The 26409-nt window shown below is 53.1% G+C and overlaps 1 protein-coding gene and 1 long non-coding RNA gene across 6 annotated transcripts in view; one reads left to right on the top strand and one right to left on the bottom strand.

The window, feature by feature from the left end:
* EPHB2 (EPH receptor B2) overlaps nt 1-26409 on the bottom strand; it is a 200882-nt gene that overhangs the window by 34686 nt on the left and 139787 nt on the right. For all 5 annotated transcript variants that reach the window (XM_005656047.3, XM_021095499.1, XM_021095501.1 and 2 more), the window contains exons 4-6: nt 22069-22224; nt 20572-20907; nt 2356-2480 (exon numbers count right to left, since the gene is read on the bottom strand). In XM_005656047.3, the coding sequence (XP_005656104.2) occupies nt 2356-2480; nt 20572-20907; nt 22069-22224 (617 nt within the window). The remainder of the gene's footprint in view (nt 1-2355; nt 2481-20571; nt 20908-22068; nt 22225-26409) is intronic.
* On the top strand, nt 10828-16658 carry LOC110261112. The gene is made up of 2 exons (XR_002344939.1): nt 10828-14606; nt 15348-16658. It is a non-coding gene; the product is annotated as an uncharacterized LOC110261112 (long non-coding RNA).

Genomic DNA, 26409 nt, shown 5'->3' with positions numbered 1-26409 from the left:
GCCTCTTTCTGCACCCAGGCAGAAAGGGAGGAGGGACAGACAAGTGTAAGGCTGTGTCTTATCACAGCTGTACCTCAGGTCTCCCCCTATTTGTGCCTTAAATTCTCCATCAGAGCCTGGTCCTGTCCACCTCTTAACAGTCACCCCAGAACATCCCTGGGAGAAAACTGGGCGGAAGGAGGGCCAGGTGACGAGTGAGAGCACAGCTCCAGATCCTTGCTCAGCCACTTAGCAGCTGGGTGCTCCTGCACAAGTTATACAACTTCTCTGTGCCTCAGTTTCCCCTCCTGTCCAACAGGATGGGCAGCACTGTGGTGAGGATGGATGAGATAACGGCGGTGACGTGCTCAGCACATGGTGAGCGTTCAGGAGATGTGAGCAGGTGGTGACTGCAGCTGCTGCAGGGCCTGCTGGTCGGGCCACCTCTGGCAGGGGCCTGGGGATGCCCTAGCAGCAGCAGCGGAAAGTAGGGCAGGGCTGTCTCCCGGTTCACACCTCCATCGGCCTCCCCAGCCCCTCCCATCTCACTAGGAAATGGGTCGTAGGCAGGATCCGCGCCGGGATTTCTCATTTCCGCTCCCGTCTTCGGGGACAAACACTTTCAGTTTCATTTAATCATAAAGCTTCTTAATTAGTTTTTTTTTTTTTTTAATTCTGAGCTGCTAAGCTGTCCCCACCAGAGGAAGCCGGAATGTTGGCTTCTGCAAGGCCTGGAGCTTCCTGGGCCTGGGGGTAGCTGGTACCCAGCTCCTTCCAGGCTCTCCAGGGTCAAGCTGCTCCCTCACATCATCCCCGAGTCAGGTCATCCAACCACACCTTGAGCACCTACTGTGTGCCAGGCGGGGGACACAGCAGAGATAAGGCAAGATCTCCACGCTCTACCAAGGCCACTCACTTATTCCTTCAGCCAATATTTACCAAGTGTCTCCTTGGTGCCAGGCCCAGGGTTCTAGGAGAAGGTGGTGAGCGGGACAGCTGTGGCCCCTGGCCTCGGGGAGTGCACCGTTTAGAGGAGGGGACGAGGAAGGAAACAATCACACACCAGCTGCGTGCGGATGGACAGGCGTCTGACGAACCTCTGAGACTCACCAGAGTTTGGCTGATGCAGCAGTTAATAAAATTGAAGGGCCGGGCTGGGCCCCAGGAGCGGGGGCGGGGGTTTCAGCGGGGCTGCCTACAGCTGCCTCCGCCTCTTCCTCTCAGTAGTTAGGAAGAGCCTTTCAAGTCTTTTCTGTTTCCCAGTGGGCTTCAACTAATGCACTTCCTATAATCATTTACACCTTAGTCTGAATGGGAGTCCAGTGACACCCTTTCCAGGGACCCTTGCAGTCTCTAGGGGGGCTACTTGGTGCTGCAGGAAGCAGGTAGAAAAAGTCATGGGTCAAAAGAGTTTCCTGGGCCTCTGATGTGCTGCTGCTCTATCCCCTGCCACCTCTGTCCTGGGCAGGGCCCTCATTCAGATGAGCTGAGTTCACCTGGCCTTGCATCCTGTAGCCGTCGCCCGCAGAGAAGCAGGCAGGGCAGAAGAGGGAGGAAGGGAAAGCCTGATCATCTCTGTTGAGGGCCAGGCAATACTGGGCACTTCACCTGCCTTTTGTCCTTGACCTGCACAGCCCCCAAGGGAGAGAGGTAGTGTTCTTTGTAACTGACAAGGAAGAAAGCGGAGCTCAGTGAAAGATACCTGCCCAAGGTCACATGGCTGGTTATGGATGGAGTTGGGATTTGAACCTGCGGCTTTTCATTCCTCATCTAGTGCTCCTTCTACTACACCAGTGGCTTCCAACCCTGGGTCCCTGAAGGGAGTAATGAAGGTCTGATTTAAAAGCTCAAAGAGCAGTCCCTCTCTCCTCCTGCAAAGGCACTCAGGCAAGCGAGAAAACTCTCAGCTGGAATCAGGGCACCGTGGGGAGGATGCGCCCCCTCCCTCTGTGCAGAAGCGCTCTGGGGCAGTTTCTCATGTCTGCTCCAGAACGGGTAAACAACTTGTTCTTAAGAAATGCAGCTTTTTGGAAAGCCAGTTTTTCCAGAACCTCAGGCCCGGTGAAGTCAAGATGAAAGGGGTCTTAGGTGGGGAAAGGGCTGTGACCACTGCAATTGACAGAGATTGTGCCTGATCCCCTAAAGCAGAAAAGCAAGGCTCAGAGAGGTCAATGCACCTGCCTGAGGTCTCACAGCCAGGGAGGCGTGGAGCCGAGGCCAGTGCTCTTTATGCTTCACCAGCATGTCCCATCTTGCGGGATGGTACAACCCCAGAACCCTGCCTCGGACGGGGGCCCTGAGGGAGGTGGGTGCTGAGGGGAGGGGGGCCCTGAGGGAGGTGGGTGCCGAGGGGAGAGTGCCGGGGAGCACAGGTACCTTCTCGTAGTACTGCAGCTCGTAATCCAGGATGACACCGTTGGGCTGGTCGGGCTGGGACCAGGACAGGGTGATGCTGTCCACGGTGCGGCTCACCTGGTGCATGATGGACACAGCAGATGGAGCTGGAAGAGAGGTCAGAGGTCAGGGGCTGGGCAGGACACAGCTCGGGAGGTGCCCAGACAGGGAGCCGTGGGACCAGAGAGGGAAAGGCATCTGGTCTAGGCCGAAGAGCCAGCCTGGGGAGCGACAGGCTGCACAGGGACCCTTGGAGGGTCACAGGTGGTGCTCTCATGGGGCACCTTCAGATTAGGGACACCCGCGCCTCCAGCCATCACTGGGGAAGCTCAGCCACATCCCGTCAAGACAGATGCACTAAGCCCCTTCTCTAGTCTGGCCCCGAGTGAGATGGATGAAATGTCATTCATTCTCACGTGGAGCTTACAGTCTATTGGACCAGGGACACACAGATCCTAGACATGGGGACAGGCTCTGGGACAGGGGAGCAGAGAAGTTGGGAAATTTATTCATTCCTTCAACAAACTGGCAAAGTGCCTTGTATGTGCAAGGAGAGAGCAGTGAGTAAAGCTGATGGCCAAAAATAAATAACATAAAAATAAACCCATAGGCATAGCGGGTTGAGAATCCAACTGCAGCAGCTCAGGTCACTGCAGAGGCACAGGTTTGATCCCTGGCCTGGTGCAGTGGGTTAAAGTATCTGGCATAAGTTGCAGCTGTGGCTCGGATTCAATCCCTGGCTCAGGAACTTACATATGCTGTGGATCTGGCCATAAACAAATAAACAAACAAACAAACAAAACACCAACCCATAGCTACTAAGGAAAACAGTTTGGCAGTTCTTTAAAAAGTTAAACATAGAATTAGCATATGACCCAGCCACTCAAGTCCTATTCATAGTCCCCAAAAAAACTGAAAACAGGTACTCAAGCAAATTGTGTACGTGAATATTTATAGCAGTACTATTCACAGCAGCCAAAAGGTGGGAACAACCCAAAAGTCTATCAACAGATGAATGGATAAACAAATTGTGATATACACATAAAATAGAATATTATATAGGCGTAAAAAAGAATGAAGTACTGACATATGCTACAATGAGGCTAAACCTCAAATACAGACCAAGTGAAAGACAGATGCAAATTGTATGGTCACATAACTGTATGGTCCCATTTATACAAAATATTCAAAACGGGTAAGTTGAGAGACACCCTAAATAGATTGGTGGCTGCCGGGGGTTAGGGGGTAGAGGGAAATGGGGGAATATTGGGTCTGGGTTTTTTGGGGGGGGGTGATGAAAATATTCTGGCACCAGAGAGAGGCGGTCATTGCCCAACAGTGTGAATGTACTAAATGCCACTGAATTGTATGTGTGAACATGGCTAACTGTGTGTTATGGGAACTTTACTCGTCCCTCCCTGCAGCATCGCTAGTGCCCTCATGGAGGGTGATTAGATGAAGCAGACAGAAGTTGGGGGAGGCTGTGTTTAGTACTAGAAGGACCCTTAGAAAGAATTTAGTTCCATTCCTTCCTTTTACAGATGTGGAAACTGAGGTCCAGAGAGGGTTGCAAGTTGCCCAGGATTGCAGTTGGAGCTGGCAGCCGTTTCCGTGGTTGTGTCCTTTACAGACGCCCCCAACCTGTTTTCTGCCTTCTTCTCAAATGGAATAAACCTGCACAAAGCCTTACTATGTGTTGGCCACGGCCCTGGGCCCTTCACAGGTGTGTGTCCTGAGCTGAGTGTCCGTGAGGGGGCAGTCTTGGCCCTGCCAACAGATGAAGACCCTGAAGCTCGCAGAGGCATGGGGCTTCCTGAGATCACACAGCCCGTCAGCGGAGGAGCAGATGTGCCCACGCGTCCTGACCTGGTCTCTTGTCTCTCTGGGCCTGAGGTTTTCATGGTCCAAGTAGGGGCTGAGGACTCAACAGGGACAAGGGAGCACCTCCTGCAGCCTCTCTGGCTCCTGGGCAGGTCTGCGAAAAGCAGATGCCCTGTTCTGTCCATCACGGTGATGGTTAAAGGAGGCTGAGGCTGGGCCTTCTCTTCCCACCCAAATCCTGCTTTGCAGGGGGCTCTGACGGCGCATGAGCATGGGCCAGGGACCTGTAGGGGCTCCTGGAGGATTAGAGCTTGTGATACCTCATCTGCTTCCTGCTCTGTCCGTGTCCCTTTGTCCCCAGGGTAGGGGGAGCACCCAGACCCAGACTCTGCTTGCCGGCCTGCTGCGAGCTGGCTGGGTGACCTTGGATAAGTGGCACCCCTCTCTGAACTTGACTTCTTTCCCTGCGTCACAGTCCAGCTGGGGGATCCCTGAGGTCTTGCAGATGAACGCTCTTTGCCCATCCTTTGCAGTTAGCCCTCGTCCTGGAGTTGGATCAGCTCAGGGGCTTGAGCAGGTCCAGGCTTCCCTCTAGCACAAGGAGTGGTGGAAAGTTGACCCCAGATGGGGTGGCACCACCATAAAGAAGGACGTGGACCCTGGTCAGGGTGTCCCTGAAGTGCCTCTGTTCTTTCCGCGCCCCCAACCCTGGGGAGGGCTGCCTGTCCCTCAGCTTGGCTCCCCCTGCCCCGCCCGCCCCGCCCCGCCAGGGGCTGCGAGCCTCCTGGAAAGATCAAGGACCCTGCTCCCTGCGTGTCCTCTTCAGTCAAATGAGGAGACTCTGTCTTCCTTGTTCCCTCCCAGGATATCCAGGCCAAAGCAGGGGCCCCACCACCCACGGCTTATTGAGCACCTACTAATGCGGGGCTCTGCCCTCAGCATACATTAACCTATTTAATCCGCATAATGACCTGGGAAGCAGACCTCCTTCAGCCCATTTTGCAGATGGGGAAACTGAGAATCATAGTAAAGGGACTTGCTTGAAGCTACATAAGCAGCAGGACAAGGCAACATATTCTCACACTCCATGAAGTCAGTTGAAGGGCCTTCAGGGCTGTGCATGTAAAATAATAACAAGGATAAAGTTGCTAACCTAACACTTACTGAGCTCTTATTCTGTGCCAAGCAGTGTTCCAGCCCCTCAACGCCCATTAACACAGAGGTAACAGACTCCTCACAACCGCCCTAGGAGCTGGGGGCTATGGACACCCCCACTTTATAGATGGAGAAACTGACGCTAGGAGCTTGTTCAGTGATCTGCTCATGAGTCCTGCAGCACCGCAATGGAGGGCAAAGACCTGAACCTGGTGGCTCTGCACCTGCGCAGCCCTGGTTACCGTGGTCCGCCTGGTTCTAAGTAAACGCGCACTAGGAATTAACGAGGGACTTGCTAGACCCAGCTGGAGGGCTGGTCAGAGCTCTTGGTGTCTGGGTTTCCTCATCTGTAAAGTGAGCCTACCTGTAACATGCCTGGGGGGCTGTCGTGAGGACAAAGGAGTGAAAACACTTCAGTTGCTCAGTGTGGTGCCTGGCACGTGGTCACTGCTGTGTGTTCACAGGTGTCACGGGGCACTTGCCACCAGGCCTTGAGCAGCTGACCTGCATCATCTTGTTTGATTCTCTCAACAACAATGTTGGACGGGCATCAGTAACTACAATCGCAGAAGGGGAAACGGGGGCTCAGAGAGGCATGGTGACGTCCCAGTGTCACACAGCTAGTGAGGAGCTGAGCTGTGCCTGGAGCTTTGTTATCCTGCCCCAGCTCTGCTCGGTGCTGGCCCTCTCCCTTCACTCCTTAACCCTGTCTCCAGCCCCAGCCCATCCCTCCCTTTGAGCCTTTGTGTGGAGCTGAGTGCTCTGTGCTCCAGGATGGACAGGGCCCCCCGCCCCCGAGCCGTCGTCCCTCTCTCCAGCCTGTCGTAGTCAGCTCCCCACTGAAAACAACAAAATTAGTTCCTTCTGGAGTTTCACAGATCTTGGCCAATCTGAGGGATCCTGGCTGGGGGCTTACCCTTCCTGCTGGCCCAGGAAACAACCCCCACCCCCTCCACCCCAAGCTTCTCGGCCCCTCTCAGACAACCCACAGAACAGTCACCACTCTGGGTGTGTGTGTGCCCGCGCCTACACATGTGTGCTCTGAGAAATCAATGGGGATGCTTTCAACGCAGCCACTGGAGATGCGGGGAGAGTTACCCCCTGCCTCCAAGGCTCTGAGGATAATTCTGGTGGGAGGGGCCGAATGAGGTCATCTCCTGGGCTCCATGGAATGCTGGGATCTTTCGCCAAGGTGGGAGGGGCTTGTATGTGGTGGGGGCATGCTGCCACTGCCTGTCTGAGGAGCATCAGACGTGCACTGAGCCCCCAGGGATGGGTGAGGGGGGTGCTCAGGAAGCCACCATGAAATGCATTTTACCTAATGCTTCTTGCTTAGAACTGTAGAAGGCTCAGCTGAGGAGATTCCAATCCAGCCCCTGGAAGGGCAGTTGGGTCACTGTTTGGGAGGCCAGAGGTAGAATCAGACAGACCTCCATGCAACTCCCACCCCTCCACTCCCTAATATTGTGACCTTGAGCAAGTTTTCTTAGCCTTTCTGAGCTTCAGTTGCTACACCTGTCCAATGGAGAAGCTCACCTGGAAAAGATGCCATGAGGATGAAAGAAGAAATGCGTGTTAGGGTTTAAGTGTGATGCTCGGCACCATTGGGAGGAATATATAATTCAGAATCTTTTTCTTTTCTTTTCTTTCTTTCTTTCTTTCTTTCTTTCTTTCTTTCTTTCTTTCTTTCTTTCTTTCTTTCTTTCTTTCTTTCTTTCTCTTTCTTTCTTTCTCTCTCTCTCTCTCTCTCTCTTTCATCTTTTCTAGGGTCAGACCTGTGACACATGGAGGTTCCCAGGCTAGGGGTCCAATTGGACCTGTTGCTGCCGGCCTACACCAGAGCCACAGCAACACCAGATCTGAGCCGTGTCTGCAACCTATACCACAACTCACGGCAACGCCGGATCCTTAACCCACTGAGTGAGGCCAGGGATCGGACTCACAACCTCATGGTTCCTAGTCGGATTCCTTAACCACTGAGCGGTGACAGGAACTCCAGACTATTTCATGAGGAGTTCCCGTTGTAGCGCACTGGAAACGAACCTCACTAGTATCCATGAGGATGTGGGTTTGATCCTTGGCCTTGCTCACTGGGTCAAGGATCCAGCATTGCCCTGAGCTGTGGTGTAGTTCGCAGATGCAGCTTGGATCCCACGTTGCTGTGGCTGTGGCGGTGTAGGCCTGCAGCTGCAGTTGATTCGACCCCTAGCCTGGGAACTTCCGTATGTCTCGGGTGCAGCCCTAAAAAGCAAAAAAAAAAAAAAAGAGAATATTTCCAGAGAGTGGGGCTTGGGGCTAGGGGTTGGGGGAATGTGAGATGCCAGTCAAAGGGTATGAACTCTCAGCTATAAGATAAATAAATCTAGAGACCTAATGTACAGCATGGTGAGTATAATTGACAGTACCGTATTATGTATTTGGAAGTTAAGAGTAGATCTTAAATATTATCAACACACACTCATGAACACACAAAGGTAATTATGTGAGGGGATGAAGTTGTTTAGCTTTACTGTGGCAATTTTTCCGCAATATACACATGTATCAAAACATCACACTGTAATCCTTAAACCTGCATAGGCTGTATAAGATCTCAAGAAAGCTGAGAAAATGTCAATTCAGAGTCACTATGATACACACAGGATGCTGGGCGCTGGGGCTTAAGAGAATAACCTCGCAGGGTCTCTGCCTTCCGTGGTGGGGTGGGGTGGGGGGCACAGGCAGTCTAATAGGGGAAGGCATATCTGTTTCAATCCAGTGAATGCCTGCTCCAGGCTGGGCACCATGCGAGGCACCGGAGAAGCCCTGAGACTTGGACTTAGCATGGAGCTCCTGGATCCAAACCCCCGTTTTGGGACTTGGCCAAGGTGATCCAGTGCCGAGCAGGGGTGAAGCGGCTCCCTCCACATCTCTCTCTGCAATTGCACCTCCCAGCAAAGGAGAAAGCGGTAGAATGTATCTACCACTTTCCCACTTGAGGGGGCATAAGGAGATAACCGGGAGATGCCGTTAAAACCCACATTGCTGGGCACCTCGCTTGCCCCCAGAGATTCTGATTCAGCTGGTTTGGGGTAGGGCCTGAGAATCTGCAGTTCTAACCAGTTCCCAGGTGAGGCTGATGCTGCTGGCCTGTGGACCACATTTTGAAGATGAGTGGATTCAGGGCCAGAGAAGGGAAGTCGCCTGCCCAAGGGCACACAGCAGGCAGCGGTGGGGCCAGGACTAGAGTCTGGATCGGCTGAGTCCTGGTCTAGTATATTTTCCACCCACCTTGCTGCTTCTCACAGCCTGGCTTCTGCTCAGTCTAGACTATTCCTCTGGGGCCCACAGGCTCAGAAAGTCTTCACTCAGTGGTACAAGTAGTTAGTTTCAGGAGAGGCACAGGGATGGGGCTGCCCAGGCAGGTGGGGGCAGACCTCCAGACCTAGGAGTTGATTTGTCCTGGAGGCACTGGGGAGTCACAGAAGGACTGAAGTGAAGGTGGCAACCCGCTCCTCAACTGAAACACAAGCTTGTCACCTGGACAACCCCTGGATGCCCCATGATGCCTTTAAAACAACAACAAAAAACAATAACAAAAAGGAAGCCCCCCCAGCTAACACGAGACACTCCCTTGTTCACGCTTTGCCAGGCCCTTCTCCAGAGGCTTTACGTCAATTAACTCATTCAACATTCATAGCAACCCTATGAGGCTGGTTTTATTATTATACCCATTTTACAGCTGAGGAAATGGAGGCACTGAGGCATGAGGTGACTTGCCCAAAGTTACCAGGCAGTGGAGCTGGAATCTGAACCCAGGCCCACCAAGATCCAACAGATCTTTTGCCCTCCACTGGCTTCGGCTAATCAGGCTGACCAGAAAGGTCTGGAAACCAGTGGGCCTCAGAGGGCCTCTGAGGACAGCCTGGTCCGGCTCCCATCCTGCTGCTGCAAAGCTAACTCTGGCCGGCTCTGGCTGACTCACCCACCGCCCACCCGGCTCTGGACGCTCAGCTGTCAGTGGAGGCAGGTCTCCCACGGCCATGGGGGTCTGGGCTTGGCGGGCTTAGCTGGCAGGCTTGGGTTACCAGCAGCTCACCCCGGCTCTGATCCCATAAGCCCCGTAACCCTGGGCGTGGCAAGGAGGAGGCATTTGCTGGGAAGATGATCAAGGCGGGCCAGTGAGGGCCAAGCAGGGCTGGCCTTTCTCCTGGAATCCAGGAGGATTAACGGTGGAGAAAAGGGAACAGCTGGATGTGCTCCCAGCCCTCCCGCTGCCCTGCCGCCCACCCTGAGGTGTCGGGTTTCCCTGCAAGTTGGTCTTTAGGGAATTCTGGTATTTTCAATTACCAGCCGGGCACACCGGCAGGAGGATGGGGTCAGTGGTGCCCCGTGACCCCTGCAAGGAGATGGAGCCCCAGGGAGCCAGCACAAAGGAGGCTTGTGGCCAAGAGGGGAAGGGGGAGGCTGGCCAGGCCTGCTTGACCAGAGCAGGTGGCCAGGGGCCCGGATGCCCCCAGCGAGCCCTGGGGGAGCTTCCAGTCTCTCCATCAGCTGAGACCTGAAGAAGGAGCCTTCCCTCCGGGGAACCCTGTTCCCCTCAGGGCATAGAACAAGGTGGCCTCCTGGGTCCTCCAGGACTAGGGCAGGAAGTCAGGTGGCCTGTGAGCCTGGCTACTGCAAGAGGGTGTGGGTTCGTGTCTCAGCTTCCCAAAGCCCTGAGCTCTAAGGATGGATGCCCACACTCAGCCTTTAACTCTGTCACCAGAAGACCCCGTGAGCTCAGAGGGAGTCGGGAGCGGGCACCAGCACCAGGAATCTGAGACCCCACAGCCTCCCTGACACCTTCACTCCTGCTGGTGGCCCTCGGCGTCTTCCCATTGCATCAGGAATAAAACATGGGTGCTCCTCGTGGCCTGCAAGGCCCGCCGGCCACCTCCCTCCACTTGCCTCCCGGCTCTCAAGTGCCACCCACACTGCCTCTCTGTTTCCAGTCAGACCGCGGTCATTGCTTTCTTGGGACCTTGGCCCATGGCGTTTCTGCCTGGCACCTTCCTGCCCCAGATCTTCCATGGCCGGCACCTCCTCTTCATTCAGGTCTCAGCTAAACCATCACCTCCTCAGGGAGGCCCTCCCTGACCACCAATCCCTGCTCCAGTCACTCTCCATCCCACACTCTCTTTCTTTTCTTTAATACGGTTTACACTGTCTTATCTGCAGGCAGGGATCTGTGTCTCTTATGCAGTATGTCCCTAGTGCCTGGAACAGTGTGTGGCTTAGAGGAGGCGCCCTTTTAGCTCTTTAAGGAACCTGGCCTCAGCCAGTAGGCAGGAGAAGGCAGCATATCCTGTATGATAGTTTCTTTCTTTTTTTCTTCTTTTTAGGGCCACACCTGCCACACACAGACGTTCCCAGGCTAGGGGTCGAATCGGAGCTGCAGCGCCAGCCTATGCAACAGCCACAGCAGTGTGGGATCCAAGCCATAGCATCTGTGACCTCCGCTGCAGCTCGTGGCAACGCTAGATGTATGACCCACTGAGAGAGGCCAGGGATCCAACCTGAATCCTTATGGCTACTGGTTGGGTTCTTAACCTGCTGAGCCACACCAGGAACTCTGATAGTTACTTTCAATTCACTCTTCCCCAGACCCTGTGCCCATCTGTGACTTGACCAGCTGCTATGACATGGGGCCTCTTGCTGACCAGCCAGCCTGCAACATCATGACAATTGTTTACTATTGTGCTTGCATGCTCCAGGGTCTGTAGCAGGAACACTGTACCCGTGATCGGACTCAAAATTTCCAGCTAAAGACAGGATAGCTGTTTTGAGTGTTTGTCTCTAGAACCTGCAGCAGTGCAGTTCACTCCTGATGATTTGGCTGGGATTCTGGGTGACCCGATGATAACTCTCACAGCAGAATTTTCACAAATAAAATTCTTTCAGAAAATGGGTCTTTGTTTCTTTCTGATCGGACCAAAGGTCTTAGAGATTGGTGTGAGGCAGAAAAAAGGAAAAGCTGAGAAATGGGGCTAGGGTGGCACTTTTCCTCATAGAAACTAGGTGTTCTGTGGCCAAGAAAAAATTTGAGAAACAGAGTTCTAGGCCTCATGCTCCTTTATTCCAGGCTCTGAGAAGTCCTGCAGGGGAGAGACCCAGCTAACTTGTTTTAACCTGGCAGTCTCTGTCTTAGTCGGCTTCAAAACACTTTTTTCACATAGTAGTTTCTATGTTTTGGCACTAGCAATCTGAGGGACATATTTTGGAGGGGAAGAAAAAAAAGCAGGAGATAAACTATTAATTTTTTCTGAACCTGAGAAGAACTGGGGGTGGCAGCTGGCTGTTTATATACTCCTCCACTCTTGCCTTGAGTCAGTGTAGGTTTAGCTGTGCCTCCCAGGTGCCCCAATCAGATGGACTAGGGGTTAATCACCTCCACTTTACAGATGAGGAAAGTGAGCATCAGATCAAGCCTCTTTCCCAGGGTGCTTCAGCTCATAAGCGTCAGGGCTGGGATCAGGATTCGGCCTGCCTGACATGAAAGCCCAGGCTGGTTTTTTCTCTCCCTGAATGTCTGGCCCTATCCATAAGTGGAATTGTGCAGGCTGAAGCCAGGCCCTGGGCCCTGTGCTACAGAAACACCCAATGGCTCCCCCTGCTACTGGGCTGCAGAACCATCCTAATCTCATCTGGGGCTGCCCAGTGGGACCCAGTCCCATCCCAGCATCTGGACTAGCAAGGTAGTAAGAGCATGGGCCTCGAATCAGGCGGCTTAGGCAGCCGGGGATGGTGATGAGGATGCTGGGAAGGTTAAATGAAGGCCTGCATGTAAAGTGTTTAGCACAGGACTTGGCCTAGAGTAAGGGATCAGGGGACATCAGCCACGTGTAGCTGTCTGGGCCACTCACTGCACTGTGAGTAGCTGAGGGCTCAGCAGAGGCTCGTGAATGGTGATGGTGATGGTGGAAGAGGGGAGGAGAAGCAGCATCCAGGGTTCAGATCCCAGCTCTCTTATGCTCAGGTGACTATGCGACCTTAGGAGACTTAAGCCTCTCTCTCAGCCCACATTCCACACCCGTAAAATGGATTGTGGCAGACAATAACCACTGCCTACCACATATCCATTCTTTCTTTCCAAATGAACAAAATCCTGGATCTTAGCTGGGCACATGGTACACAAATAAAAGACTACATTTTCCCAAACTCTCTGGCAACCAGAAGTGGCCACGTGACAACGTGTTTAATGTGCCAACGAGATATAAGCTAAAATGTGGGACTTCTAGGAAGTTTCCTTAAAAGGGAGTGGGCCCTACCCTTGTCGCTCTCCTCTTCCATCTTGTTGCCTGAGACATGGATGCGATAGCTGGAGCTCTTGCAGCCATTTTGGCCTAGAAGGACAAGAAGCTGTGTGCTGCAGAACCTAGATCCCTAATGATTCCACAGAGTTCTATTAACTTCTATTTTCTGTTAAGTTCTAATAACTTCTATTTTCTGACATCCTTTACACATAAGAAAAATAAACCTCAATTTTGTCTACGCCACTGCAGTAGACTGGCTGTATTAACTGCCTCTCTGTATCTACACCCTTTGCCCTATAACTTGTATGGTCTCCCTCTGACTCTGGCTCTGGGCTTGGCCATGTGACTTGCTCTGGCCAATGGAATATAAGCAAACATGATATAAACAGAGGCTTGAAAAAGCCCTTCCATGTATCTGTTGGCTGTCTAGGTGCCCTGTGATTGCCAAGAGAACATGCCCAGGCCGACCTGCTGGAGGCCAAGACACGTGGAGCAGAGGTGTTGCCCCCGTCGTCCTCATCAGGGCTATTTCTGACCAGCTGACAGCAGTCAACCCCAAACATGCAATAGAGCCCTGACCAGACCCAAAGAGCCGCCAAGTGACCCGGACTAGCTGAAGTGCAAACAAACGAATGCTCCCTGCCTCGACCCATCCAACCAGAAGACTCATGTACTAGATAAGTGCTTCATGCTTTACGCCATTGCTTTTGTGGTTGACTGCTAAACAGCATTACAGTGGCAGCAGCTATCTGTGATTTTTTTCTTCCCATTACAGGCAGTGAAACCCAATCTTAGCTGAGCGTCTAGGCAGGCAGTGCCTCCTCTGCCGAATGCTTGGGAGGATCAAAGAGGACGATGCGTGCAGAGGGCTCGGCCTGGGGAGGGAAGTGCCCTCTCCCTCTCTCTTCCTTTCTCCAGGCATGAGCCTCCATGGGGGCTCTCTTGGCCCATCTCTTTCTGATCCTCTCCACCCCCAGGGAGAGAAGTAGGTGAGTACACGCTCATGCCAGTTCTAGAGACCAGCCACTGTGTGCCCGCTCCACAGGAGGGCGAAAGGATCAGAGGAGAACACAGCTGGCAGAAAAGGCTTTGCGAAGTTGTAAGTTTTTCTGTGAGAGAGCCATGTGGAGTGGTGTCATGGACAGAGGCTGTGACACCTGGCCAGGGTGTTGGAGACCAGCTCTGCGGGGGACCTGCTGTATCATCTTGGGCAGCCACTCTCTGGGCCTCAATGTTCCTGTCTATACAGGAGGTATTTGCATGGGATGAACCCTGAGGTGCTTTAATTTGACTTAGGTTAGCTTCCATGAGTCTTAGAATCACCCCCGAAGAGGTCCATGACCTAATCCCCCACATGGCTGAATAGTTATCTTAGGAGGCAAAAGAGACTTGGCAGATGCGATTAAGGTTATGGCCCTTGAGATGGGAGATTATCCTGGATTATCCAGGTAGACTCAGTCTAATCACTTGAGTCCTTAAAAGAGAAGACTCTTTCCCAGATGAGAGTCAGACCAGAGAGCGGGAGTATAAGGAGGACGCCCTGCTGCCGCTTCTGAGATGCAGGAGGCCTCGGGTAAGGACTGGGGAGAGGCCCCTGGCCCCAGGGGACCTCCTGGCTGACAGTCAGCAAGAAAGCGGAGCCCTCACGCCTACAAACACATGGAGCTGAATTCTGCTAACAGCTGTATGATCGTGGAAACGGACCGTTCATTACAGCCGCAAGGAATGCAGACCTGCAGACACCTTGATTTTAACCTGACGAGATCCAGGCTAGACTTCTGACCCATGGGGCTGTCTGATAAGAACTGTGTGTCCTTCTCGGTCGCTAAGTTCGTGGTATTTTGTTGTAGGGGCAGTCAGTAAATGACACACCTTCTCATTTCATTTTATGCCCAGCGGCCATGTGCTGGCTGCGTTGTCCTCCTTATCACTCACCTGGCAACCACCTTGCACAGCTCGGATGATGGACATATGCCCATTTGGAAGGTGAGGACACTGAGGCTCAGGGAAGTAAGGTTCCCTAGACAGCCTGATCCCACAGCTTGGAAAGGAGCATGTTGCATGAGGGCAGGTGTGTCAAGTTCAGCACGGATGCCTTTTTCTCCTGCACACCACGCACAAGGATACGACGTCGGGGGATCTTCCTAACGGGTCAATCTACCATTCAGTGTGGGTGGCCCCAAAGGCTGCATGTGCTTAGCCAGGTTGTGGTGTGGACTGGTCCAGGCACAGAGCCTGCCCTGCCTCTGCGGAAGGCCTGACTCTGGCCGACACTGGGCCTGAGTATGCATGATGTAATTATTTGGGCTCTGTCACGGGCTGCCTAGTGGCTGTGGGCACGTTGCTTAACCCTTAAAGCCCTCGCTTTCCTTTCCTGTAAGACAGGGGGATAATAGGACCCACCTCACAGCATTGGGAAGATTCATCATTCTTGGAATGGTGTCTGGCACCTGCACACTTGCCAAATGAGAACTGTTAATGATGATCACGGCGGCTCGAGAAGGAGCTCTGCATTTTGAGAGCCTGCCATCCCAGGCAGCCCGTGAAATGCCTTGAGAGCATGAACTCAAAGCCCACAGTAGTCCCACAAGGGGGAGGTGGCAGTGCCCACAAGGAAGATGCAACTGAGCGACATGTCTGGGGTGAGGGGCTTGGCTTGATTCAAAGCCAAGTTTTTTGGTTGTTGTTGCCCCATTCCAAAGCCCAGACCCTTCTCTCCGCCTCCAGGACCAGGGCGACCCGAAGGATGAGTCCCGCTTTGCTGAAATGCTGCAGGCGCGCCAAGGTCTGCACAGCTGCTTCTGCCTTGTCCCTCGGATCTCGGCTCATGTGCCACCTCCTCAGAGAGGCTCCCCCTCTGATCCTCTGAGGTCGGGGACCACGGCCGCTGCACAGCGGACTGAATCCTGCGTCTGTCCCTTCCCAGCTGAGGGAGGCCTGGCACCGGCTTAACCGCTCCCGTTTCCTCATCCTTCAAGCGAGGATACACAGCCCAGCCTGGCCTCCTGGCCTGGGGGCCCTGAGAGTACTCATGCACACGGGGCAGAAAGGCCTTCTGGAATGGTAGAGTGTGGTTCGAAGGCGGCGTGACGGCTTTATGAATTCAGAAGACGGCTCTGGCCCCGGCGAATGCCAAGGGATTGCGAGCAAGGCCCAGTCACTTGCCCCAAAGAAATACTTTTTCCTTTTAAGGCAGTGAGCTAGATATTTATATATTGAATTTTAGGGTCTGATGAAAACCGAGCACTGAATGCATGTGTCTGGAAATCAAGTTCCTGGCCTTGTTGTCCAGCCTCATCCTGCTCCTCCACACCCCACCTCACTCCACACTTCTCTGGATCCTTCAGCAAATGCTCGCTGAGCTGCAGTGTGCCCCGGCGAGGTGCCAGGAAAATCTCAGTGAGGGAAAGGGGACATCGTGTACTGCCGAGTGGGAGACAGGACTGAAATGATCAAAGATATGAGGCTAAAGTCTCAGCCACGGCAATTTGAGGGCCATGGTGCTGGGGGCATGCGACCAGATCAGGAAGGTCAATGAAGATGGGCTGAGGTCCAAGGGATGGGCTAAAGGGGAAAAGCATTCCAAGCAGCAGGAACAGCATAGGCAAAGACTCTGTGGTAGTGGAGCCTGATGCCCAGGAGGAATAAAAAGAACCCTCCTTCCAGCCAGCCTCCTGCACTTCCCTCCCTTCAAGATTCTATCCCTGCTTGTTAGAAACCGCTCCATTCTTCACAGCCAAGCTCACATGCCTCCTCTTCCAGGAAGCCTTCCGTGACATGCCTTTTCCCATTTCCCCATAGGAAATGATCTCCTCTGCCTGGGATCTCCCTGACTCACCAACCCCTCCTAGGGCCCTCACTCATGCCATCTTGTATGTAAACTCTGTCCATGTCTCACCTTCCCAACCAGCACATAAATCCTTAATGGCAGGAACCATGGCTTCTCCAGTGTAGACTTGGGGTTGTGCGGTCCTGAATTTACACCTGACTTGAGGCCACTTAGAAGCGGGACTTTGCATAAATGACGCCTCTTTTGGGCCTCTGTTTTCTCATTTGGCAAAAAGCGGTCATGTGGTGAAGGTGTGTGGGCTCTGGGTATCTAGGAGAGTGGGGCTTATCAAGGAGCCTAGAACAAAGAGGAGGGGGAGGGTGGATATGACCCAGAAAGCCTCGGGGCTTTGAGGGCTCATTTAGACCTGCCTTTCCCAAATCTGTGTGATGGTAAGCCACTTATTAAAAATGCTGATTCCGGGAGTTCCTGTCATGGCTCAGTGGTTAACGAATCCGACTAGGAACCATGAGGTTGCAGGTTCGATCCCTGGCCTCGCTCAGTAGGTTTAGGATCCAGTGTTGCCGTGAGCTGTGGTGTAGGTTGCAGACGGAGCTCGGATCCCGAGTTGCTGTAGCTCTGGCGTAGGCTGGTGGCCACAGCTCCGATTAGACCCCTAGCCTGGGAACCTCCATATGCCGCGAGTGCAGCCCTAGGAAAGGCAAAAGGACAAAAAAAAAAAAAAAAAAAAAAAAAAAAAAAAAGCAAGCTGATTCCAAGGGCTCATTCCCAGAGTTCTGATTTATCAGGTCTGGGAAACTGTGTTCTGAGAAAGCACTCATTCTCTCTCCTTCTCTCCTTTTTTTAAACAGCTGCACCTGCAGCATATGGAAATTCCCAGGCTAGGGGTAGAACTGGAGCTGCAGCTGAGGCCTATGCCACAGCCACAGCAATGCTGGATCCCAGCCACATCTGCAACCTACAGCAGAGCTTGCAGCAACAACAAATCCTTAACTCACTGAGCAAGCCCAGAGATTGAACCTGCATCTTCATGGACACTATGTCAGGCTCTTAACCTGCTAAGCCACAATGGGAACTCCTCTCATAGATATCTGGTGTTCAGTTTGATGGGGAAATTGAAGCCTGGAGGGAGGGAGTGATTCTCTTGAGTGTGATAGGCTGGGTGCGGGATCTCAGCTCTGCCTCTCTTGTAACGGGATCACACACCTGCATCTCCTGCCAAGGAAATCTGCAGGGTTCTTTGTGGATTTGCTGTGGGCAACTGTGCCACAAGCAACGTCCTGAGTTTACATGGCCTGGCTTGGCTCGGCCACTTGTGTACCCCCCATTCACTACAAGAGAAATAAGCCTGGATGGGGGGAAGCTGCTCATCCAAGGAAAATGAGAAGACATATGAAACAGACCGAATCCAGCCCACATTCTGGAGCCGTGCCCAGCTCAGAGGGCCTGGTGCAGATTAGCAGACCCTAACTAACTCATAGACTAGTGAGTGAGAAAATAAATGTTACAGTTATAAAATACTGTGTGTATGTGGGGGGTAGGGTGGGGTGGTTTTGTTACGCAGCCTTATTGCAGCAATAACTGACCAATACACTAAGGTCACATAGCAAATGAATGACAAAACTGGGATTCAAACTCCAGTTTCTTGCTCCTGACCCAGTGCTTGTTTCTCACTGCTTCTGCCTTTCAATCCTAAGGGCTCCCCCTACATCTTCCTCTCCGGGAACCCTCGCTTCCACTCTGCCCCATCACTATTCTCTGGGACCTTCCAGCTCCAGACAGGAGGGCTCCTTCCCAGAAGCCCCTGCTGCTAATAAGCTGAGCCTTGTTAAGCAGGCAGTTCCACCCTCAGGGCTCCCAAATGGAGGCGGGGAGGCCTCCACAGCTAGAGAAAGAACTCCAGGGGCTCTGGGGAATTTCTAGCTTCTCCCAGTTGAAAAGAGTTCCTTCCCCTCCACTCCCATTGGGAGTCTGGGCTTCCCTACCTCAGAGCCTTGTCATCTGGGGAGACTCACAGCCAAGGCTGCATAATTTGTCAGGTGTCGGTGCTGACAGCTGCTGGCTTTGGAGTGTTCTTTCAGATTGCCGCCTTGAGTCAAACTCCATCCGGACCCCAATCTGAGTGGGGCTTAAATGCACCCATGGGCCTACACTCATAAACGTGCCCACTCGGCCCAGCAACACCATAAACACTCCCCCAAAAAACCACGCTCAGACACAAACACACTGACAGGCAGGGCCACCTCGAGATGTACAAACGCAAGCTCAGACACAGCCCCCTCCACGCCCCTCTGATTCAGACACACCCATGCTCCCCAATGCATGTATGTGTAAGGAGCCACACGGCCAGAGACACATGTGATCACAAACACATGGCCACCCAGGCATATCCAAGGACACACCACATATCTCACAAATATGTTCACACGTGCATGCTCATCAGACCCACAGTTCTTTGGGTAGAGCCTGGACCGTGCTGCACACTGGAGTCTGTCACACCTAGCCACTTCCTGTCTTGGACCCTGCCTAGCTTTGTGACTCAGCTTTTCTGAGCATCATCTCTGAAATGGGGACACGGGTACCTCCTACTCTAGGAGTTCAGGGGGTGGCAGTGAGGTCATGCATGAAAGCACCCCTCAACCAGGCAAAGTTGGCTGTCCCCTCTCCTTCCATGTCCTTGTTCTCAGAATTCCATTTGTTTCTATTGCTCCCTTCAAAATTCTATTAGTCTTTTGGAGTTCCCTTGTGGTGCAGTGGGTTAAGGATCTGGCACTGTCACTCCAGCAGTTTGGGTCTCTGCTGTGGCACGGGTTTGGTCCCTGGCCCAGGATTTCCATGTGCCATGGGAGTGACCAAAAATAAATTCTATTAGTTTTTCAGACTGCAGGTCAAATCCTGCCCCCTCCAGGAAGCCTTCTTGGACTTCCATCTCTGGATGCCCTGAGCACTTACTGTGTGGGCCCCAACTGGCATCAGAAAGATAGGCTGGGCAGCTCCACTCATTTTCTGTCTTGGAGCCTGGCCTCCCTTGGCTCTACTTAGATGGGGTCCAGACCACGCTCACAGCAGGGCCTTGGCAAAAGTTGTCGAGTGAATAACTAAGGGCAACTTACAGTGCCAGCCACAGAGTCTTCTATAGAAACCACAGGAATCACAGGTCCTTGAAAATCTCATGTGCCCTTGGGTGGAGATGAGCTGGGAAGTGTCTCCTGGACCTGGCCATACGGAGGTCCCAGGTGACCCTGAGGACATTGGTCTTGGTGGAGAGGTGGGGCCGGAAGCCTGAGTGCAGTGGGTTGAAGTAGGGCTGGCAGAGGGGGTAAGATGGCATCGTTTGGCCACTTTTTTTGTTATAAAGGAAATCAGGCAGAGGATGGGGTGGGGGCACGTGGGGTCACAGAAAGGATTAAAGATGAGCCCGGGGAGAAGAGTTTTGCTGAATTTAGACTGGAGGGAGCAAAAGGTTCAGAGAGCACCTATGGAAACTGCTTGATGTCTCCTGCAGTCTGTCTCCCCACTGTCCACTGTCATGAAGGCTGAAGTCAGGCTGGGAGAGAGTCCATAGCCCAACCCCCTTTGTGGCTCGGGGGAAAGCCACGTGACCAAGGTCTTTCTAATGGAATGTGCCCAGAAGTGATGGGTGCCACTTCCGCCTGCTTTGCTTAAAACGTGATTGCTGCCCTGGGTTTTCTGTCTTGCCCCTTCCTGCAGGCTGGAGCGCAGACGAACCTGTGACTCAGCTTCCACCATGCAGAGGAGGAGCACAGAGGCTCGTGAGACAAAGTGGAAGAAACCCGGGTCCCTGAATCTCCAAGTGGATCAGCATTCCCTGCTGACCTGGACTGCTCACCCCTGGACTCCTGCCTGAGAGGGAAAGGCACGTCTGCGTTCTCTGAGCCACTGGACCCTGGGCCCTTTTGTTATAGCAGCTTTACCTTCTCCTTCAACGACACATGTTTGACAAATGTCAGCAATTATTCTAAATGCCACCACAATGGAGAGGGAACACTTACTCTCCCACGGGGCTGCATCACGCGAGCAGCCTTGGAAGAGGAAAGCGCTCCACCGATGTGAGGGCGTCTTTAACGAGGGCTGGCAGGATACCCACTTGGCCCAGCGGGACACGGCGCTGCCCCGGGAGCTTGCGTGTGAGGCGCTTACCTGCCTGGTTGGTGGTGATGTTCACGGAGGCGAACTGCGGTGAGAAGGGGCTCTGGTCGGTGACGCCGTTCACGGCCTGGATCTCGAAGGTGTACTGGGTGTGGGCCAGCAGGTCACTGATGTAAATGCGAGGCTCGGTCAGGCCCAGCTGGCGGGGTGCGTATTGCACGTTGTCCCCGCAGCGGGTGCAGGCGCCCCGGCCGGAGCCGCAGCTCTTGCAGATGATGTTGTAGACGAGATCCTCACGGCCTCCAGAGTCGCGGGGTGGGGTCCACTCCAGCATGAGGGAGGTCTCGTTGACACTGGAGATCACGGCCTGGGGTGCGGAGGGGATGGCTGGGGAGGGGGAGAGGTGTCGGTCACGGGGGTGGTGTGGGGTACGTTCCCCAAGAGACCGCTCTGTGCCCACTGCCCTGGTTCCAGCCTAGGCCTCCTCAAAGGCGTCCTCCAAATCCCTTCTTCTCTCCACCCAGCAGACACGGTTCTAGAATATAACTCTCTTCCTGCTGCACATACCCGCTTAAACCTTTCTCCCCAGACTCCAAGCTCCTCGGTGTTTGTGCCTAGGGACAGTCTTTTTCTGTTGGGGCTTATTTCCAGCTGATATCTATTTCTCCTTTTTTCCTTATAACAGAACCCAATTTTATTCAGGGATGCAATATGTCCGGCTAAAGACTATTTCCCTGCTTCCTGTGATTAAGTGTTAGCCAATGATATATACCAAAGTTGTTGGTTAGAACTTTTTCTTAAAAGGAGACAGCTGTAGCATGTCCCTTTGGATCTTTCCTTTTTTCCTGCTGCTGAGAATGTGTGTGATGGCTGGAGCTACAGCAGCAATGTTGGACTATGAAGGGACCTGAAGGGTAGAAACCACATGCTATGGATGGCAGGGCAGAAGAAAAGTGCCAGTGCTCAGGGAACTTCAAGGATTTACCATACTACCCCAGTGCCACCTATCTTTGGATTTCTATTATGTGAGAGAATAAATCCCTATGGTTTAAGCCACTGGGGCCAGGTCTCTGGTCTCTGCTGCTGACTGCCCTTCCTGTCTGATATAGGGGTGGTGACACTGCCCTCCTGGTCACCCTGTTCTTGGAGAACCTTGGCCTGTGATTCAGGCAGCCGCAGCCAGGAAAGAACACTGGGAAGCCTTTTCTACTACAGACGCCACCTGTGTTGGTTCTTCCTCTGTCAAGCTTCCCATTCTCTGTTCCATTCTCAGTCAATCAAGACCTGACTTCATCCTCCTTGTGACTTAGCAGAAGGGGGCAAGGAGCCAGATGCCAGCTCCATGGTGTCTGCACATTGGCAGCACGACTACCCCAGGATGACCCTTTCCAGCTAGTTTTCTATTTCCCTTCCCACCAGGTAATTGGCTGCTTCTCACTTAGGAAAGGCCGACTCCAGCCGGACAGCCACCCAACCCTTGCTCTGAGCTTTTCTGTAGATAGACCCAGGACCCTGTCAGGCATTGCCCTCCTGGGGCCCTGGACGTACTTGTGCAGGGCATGTCCAGGGGGTCCAGGTCTGCTCTGTAGTAGCCATTGCGGCAGACGCAGTTGGTGGCCCCTTCCGAAGTGGTCCGGCTATTGATGGGACAGTGGGTACAGGCCTCGTCCCCTTGGTTGGCCTTGAAGGTTCCAGATGGGCAGCCTGGAAGAGAAGACAAGGAGAGTCACTGGGGAAACGAGATGGGGACTCGGAGAGGCCACAACGCCTGGAAGGATCGTGCAGCATCATGGAAGGGCCACACAGTGTCCCTGATGAGAAGCCCCACCTCCTGAGCTCTTGCGGGGGATGGGGGGGTCCTCCAGGCCCCAATGTGGCAGTCCTAGCTGTGCGCAGAAGGTTCCAGGCTACCTGGTTTTTTTGTCTCTGAAGTTGTCTGTGAGTTCAGCTGGGGCCCTTAGCATTCATTCCTTCCCTACTCCAGACTGGCTGTACCACAGCTTCTGGGAGCAGTCCCAGGTTAGTCTGAAGCCTCTGAAGAGGTCAGTGGCAGTACCCAGGACCCGGTCTTGTTTACTAATGGCTGGCTGGGCCCTGGTACTTGTAACTCGATTCCTGGGTTCCAGATGATTGAGATGATTACACACCAGAGCAGAAAAGTCCTAGCACAGCACAGGGTATGTAGAGAGGCAGTGTCATAGAGCAGGAAAGAATGCTGGCTTTGGAGGCAGACAGACCTGGGTCTGAGTCCCAGTTTGGCTGCCTTCTAGCCGTGTGGCCCAGATACATGGCTTAACCATCTTGAAACTTGGTTTCTTTACCAGTAAAATTATGATTCTAAGGCTCATTTCTGCAGGCCATTGGGAGCATTTGGCATAAGTGTGTAAGGCACATGGCGCAAGGCCTTGCACAGTACAGGTGCCCAATGAATAGTAGCTGTTGTTATAGCAGGTGTTTGATCAATTTATGAAAATAAAGAGGGCTTGCAGTACTGGGGACAGCCTGAGGAGGGCAGTGTTTGCGCTTGGTGGACATTCAGCAATCCCGGCTCTCCCAGGGTCTTTGGCCTTCTTCCCTGCTCTGAGGGGATGCTCAGGATGGATTTGGGCCCTGAAGCTCAGGGGTTAGGTTCTTTAAGAGGTGACCACTCCGATGTGGGCCTGTGTGCAAATCCACCCACCCCTTCCTGCTGGTCTTGGGGCTAGGAATCAGGAGGCCTAGGGTCTAGGTCCTGTCCCTTTCTTGGCCTCAGTTTCTTCTGCTTACTGGGGTTTGTAATCTTAGCTCTGCTGTGGTGCCTCAGGTGGGGGATGAAATGTGGCTGAACTGTCCATAGGCTGGGGGCTCTCACCTGGTTCACATTCCATGTCCAAGTGCTGTGTGATCTTTGGCAAGCAACTTCCCCCCTCTGAGCATTAGTTTCCTCATATGTAAACGGCTCACATAAGTGTTCCTAAATCATTTTATGAGCCCCAGTCTATTTTTTTTTTTTAAAGGGCTGCACCTGCAGCATATGGAAGTTCCTGGGCCAGGAGTCGAATAGGAGCTGCAGCTGCTGGCCGACTCTACAGCCACAATGCAGGATCCGAGCCACATCTGTGACCTATGCTGCAGCTTGCAGCAACACCGGATCCTTAACCTGCTGAGCGAGGAGGCTAGGGATCAAACCTACATCCTCATAGACACTACATTGGGTTCTTTTTTTTTTTTTTTTTTTTTTTTGCTTTTTAGGGCCGCACTCATGGCATAAGGAGATTCCCAGACTAGGGGTTGAGTCAGAGCTACAACTGCCAGCCTATGCCATAGCCACAGCAACACAGGATCCAAGCCACACCTGTGCCCTACACCACAGCACATGGCAATGCCAGATCCTTAACCCACTGAGTGAGGCCAGGGATTGAACCGGCAACCTCATGGTTCCTAGTTGGATTCGTCTCCACTGCGCCATGACAGGAACTCCTACGCTGGGCTCTTAACCTGCTGAGCCACAACAGAACTCCTGGAGCCCCAATCTTCAAGCTTATTTTCCAAGTTCAAGTCTTAGCAACATGGCTTCCTCCCAACCCCTCAACCGGTCTCAGAGATGAGGCCCTCCTTGGTCTTAGATGACTTGAGGTCAGAGTGCTTCACTCTCCTGCCATAATTCTTCAGCAAGGGGATCTCTTGGACATGCTCTCTGCTCTCCCAGGACTGGAGCCATGTCTGATCCATAGCTCCTGCCCCTGTGCTGAGCACAGAACCTGGTACTCAGCTGAGGCTCCATAAATACTTCCTGAAGCTGCCTGCTTAAGTGGAAAAAGCTTGGGCTTTGGAGACCTTTAGTAGAAAGACGGTGAGGGATGGTAATTAGTGCACAAGCTGCCTAGAAATTTCCAGGTCCACCTGTGCCAGCTCTTTGGCCTTGAGCAAGTCACTGAAGCTGTGTCTTCATCTGTAAAGTGGGGACAATAGTAACTGCCTCCTAGAGTTGTGAGAATTACATTGGTTAATTCAGGCAGAACTGCCTAGAAAAATATCTGACATTATTAAACTGTATCTGGTTCAAGTACCAATCTGCTGGGTGATCTCAGACAGGCAGTTCAACCTCTCTGAGCTAGTTTTCATGGTTTGTTGTTTTTGTTTTTGTTTTTTTTTTTGGCCATGCCCATGGCACGCAGAAGTTCCTGGGCCAGGGATCAAACATGCGCCATAGCAAGGACCCAAGCCGCTGCAGTGATAATGGTGGATCTTTAACCTGCTGTGCCATACTTAACTCCTGAGCAACAGTTTTCTTACTGGTAAGAGATCATCAACCCTATAAAGTGGCTGTGAGGATTGCATGTGATGAATAGTGGCTGGCACAGTATCAGGGAGGGGTGGCAGTTCCAATCTCAGAGAAGTCTCAGTAAATAAGCCAAGACAATTCCCCCTGGGGTGCTAGAAACAGCATTCTCTACTCCCCTGGGGCCCTACTTTGCCTGCCTTTTGGAAGAAGCTTCCAGAAAGTGGCAACTTTCCTAATCGCACCCTGATCAGGCCTTGCTGGTATCTTGGAGAAGAACCAGCTTCAGCCCAGATCTGAAAGAGCTGCCAGTCGAGGGTGAGACAGTACTTTGATGCAAGGAATCGGGCTACAGTGACACCAGCGAGGAAGATGGCAGTGAGTGCCTCTGGGGAGTTACTAGGGCATCCATTGTACAGAGAGGGACGCCAGGGCTCCAGGGTGTACTTATGAGTACACCCAACATTTATTGAGTATTTATTACATGCCGGCATTGTTCTAAGGACTTAACCCACAGTAACTCACCTAAGCCTCATCCAACCCTCTGACAGAGGTGGTGCTGTCACCCTCATTTTTTGATGGGAAAAGAAAGCACAGAGGTGAAGTAACTTTCAGAGGATGTGGGCTTAGACTGGCAGAGCTGGGATTTGATCCCAGGTGGTCTGGGATTACCTCCAGAGGCCGCTTCTCTCACCACCACACTATTCTACCTTTGAGAGACTTGCATTGCACCAACCATCCGTGAGTGGTGGGCGGGAACTGGCAGCTCCTGCTCTGGGTACTTGGCCATGCCGGTTCTGGAGCCCTTGAGTCCTCTTGCCTGCCTTTCCTCTTAAGCACCAACATTTCCCTGGTGGCTGGACGAAGGGGGAGCCCCACCATCTTGGCACCGTCTGGTCAAGACATGCAGGCTGCAGCTTGGGCTCTAGTTGAGTGGTTGACCTCTCTGAGCCTCAGTTTCCTCTGCTGTAGCATGGGGACACGGGGCTCCTGTGAGGGTCTAGGACCATCCTGACAGAGGCCAAGAGGTTTTAGCCCCAAGATCCTCTTGGCTCCCTCTCAGATGAGAGCCTGCCCGGCTTAGCATGCCTCTTCCATCTGCTGGCGGTTCCACGGGCCTGGCTGGTGGGGGGCTGCCCACTCTCCCCTCCACGCTGTGCCAGCCCCTCCATCTGGACCGTCCCCCCAGCTGTCCTCTCCCATTCCCCATGCCCTGGCTCCCTCCCTAACTCCCCAGGCTGCCTCCAGCAGAAGCCTGCCCTCTAGGTGTGTCGCACACTCCCACGGGGCTTTCTATGCCTTCTGTATCCTTTGGTACCATGCTTCAAAAACCCGCTCTTCTGTCCTGGGAAGTAGCATTGCTCTCCACCTGGTCACCAGGAACCCTGGGTGCCTCCTCCCTCCCCTCACCCCCTGCCATCAGGCAATTACCAGGTCTGCCCTCCTCAGCAGAGCCTGGTCCTGGCTCTGCTCTGCCACACTCCCATCCCTGCGGGCCTCCAGAAAGCTCCTCCCACCCACTCCCTTAGCCTCTCATGACCATCTGGCCTCCTCCTGCCCACCCTCTAGAGCCAGCTTTCTAAGTGCAAACCTTTCTGTGTCATTTAAAAATCTGCAACGACACACAA

Source organism: Sus scrofa, chromosome 6 (assembly GCF_000003025.6).
Source record: "Sus scrofa isolate TJ Tabasco breed Duroc chromosome 6, Sscrofa11.1, whole genome shotgun sequence".
Classification (NCBI taxonomy): domain Eukaryota; kingdom Metazoa; phylum Chordata; class Mammalia; order Artiodactyla; family Suidae; genus Sus; species Sus scrofa.
The sequence above is the reverse complement of the archived record's forward strand: the minus strand, read 5'-3'. Positions and strand labels throughout refer to the sequence as shown.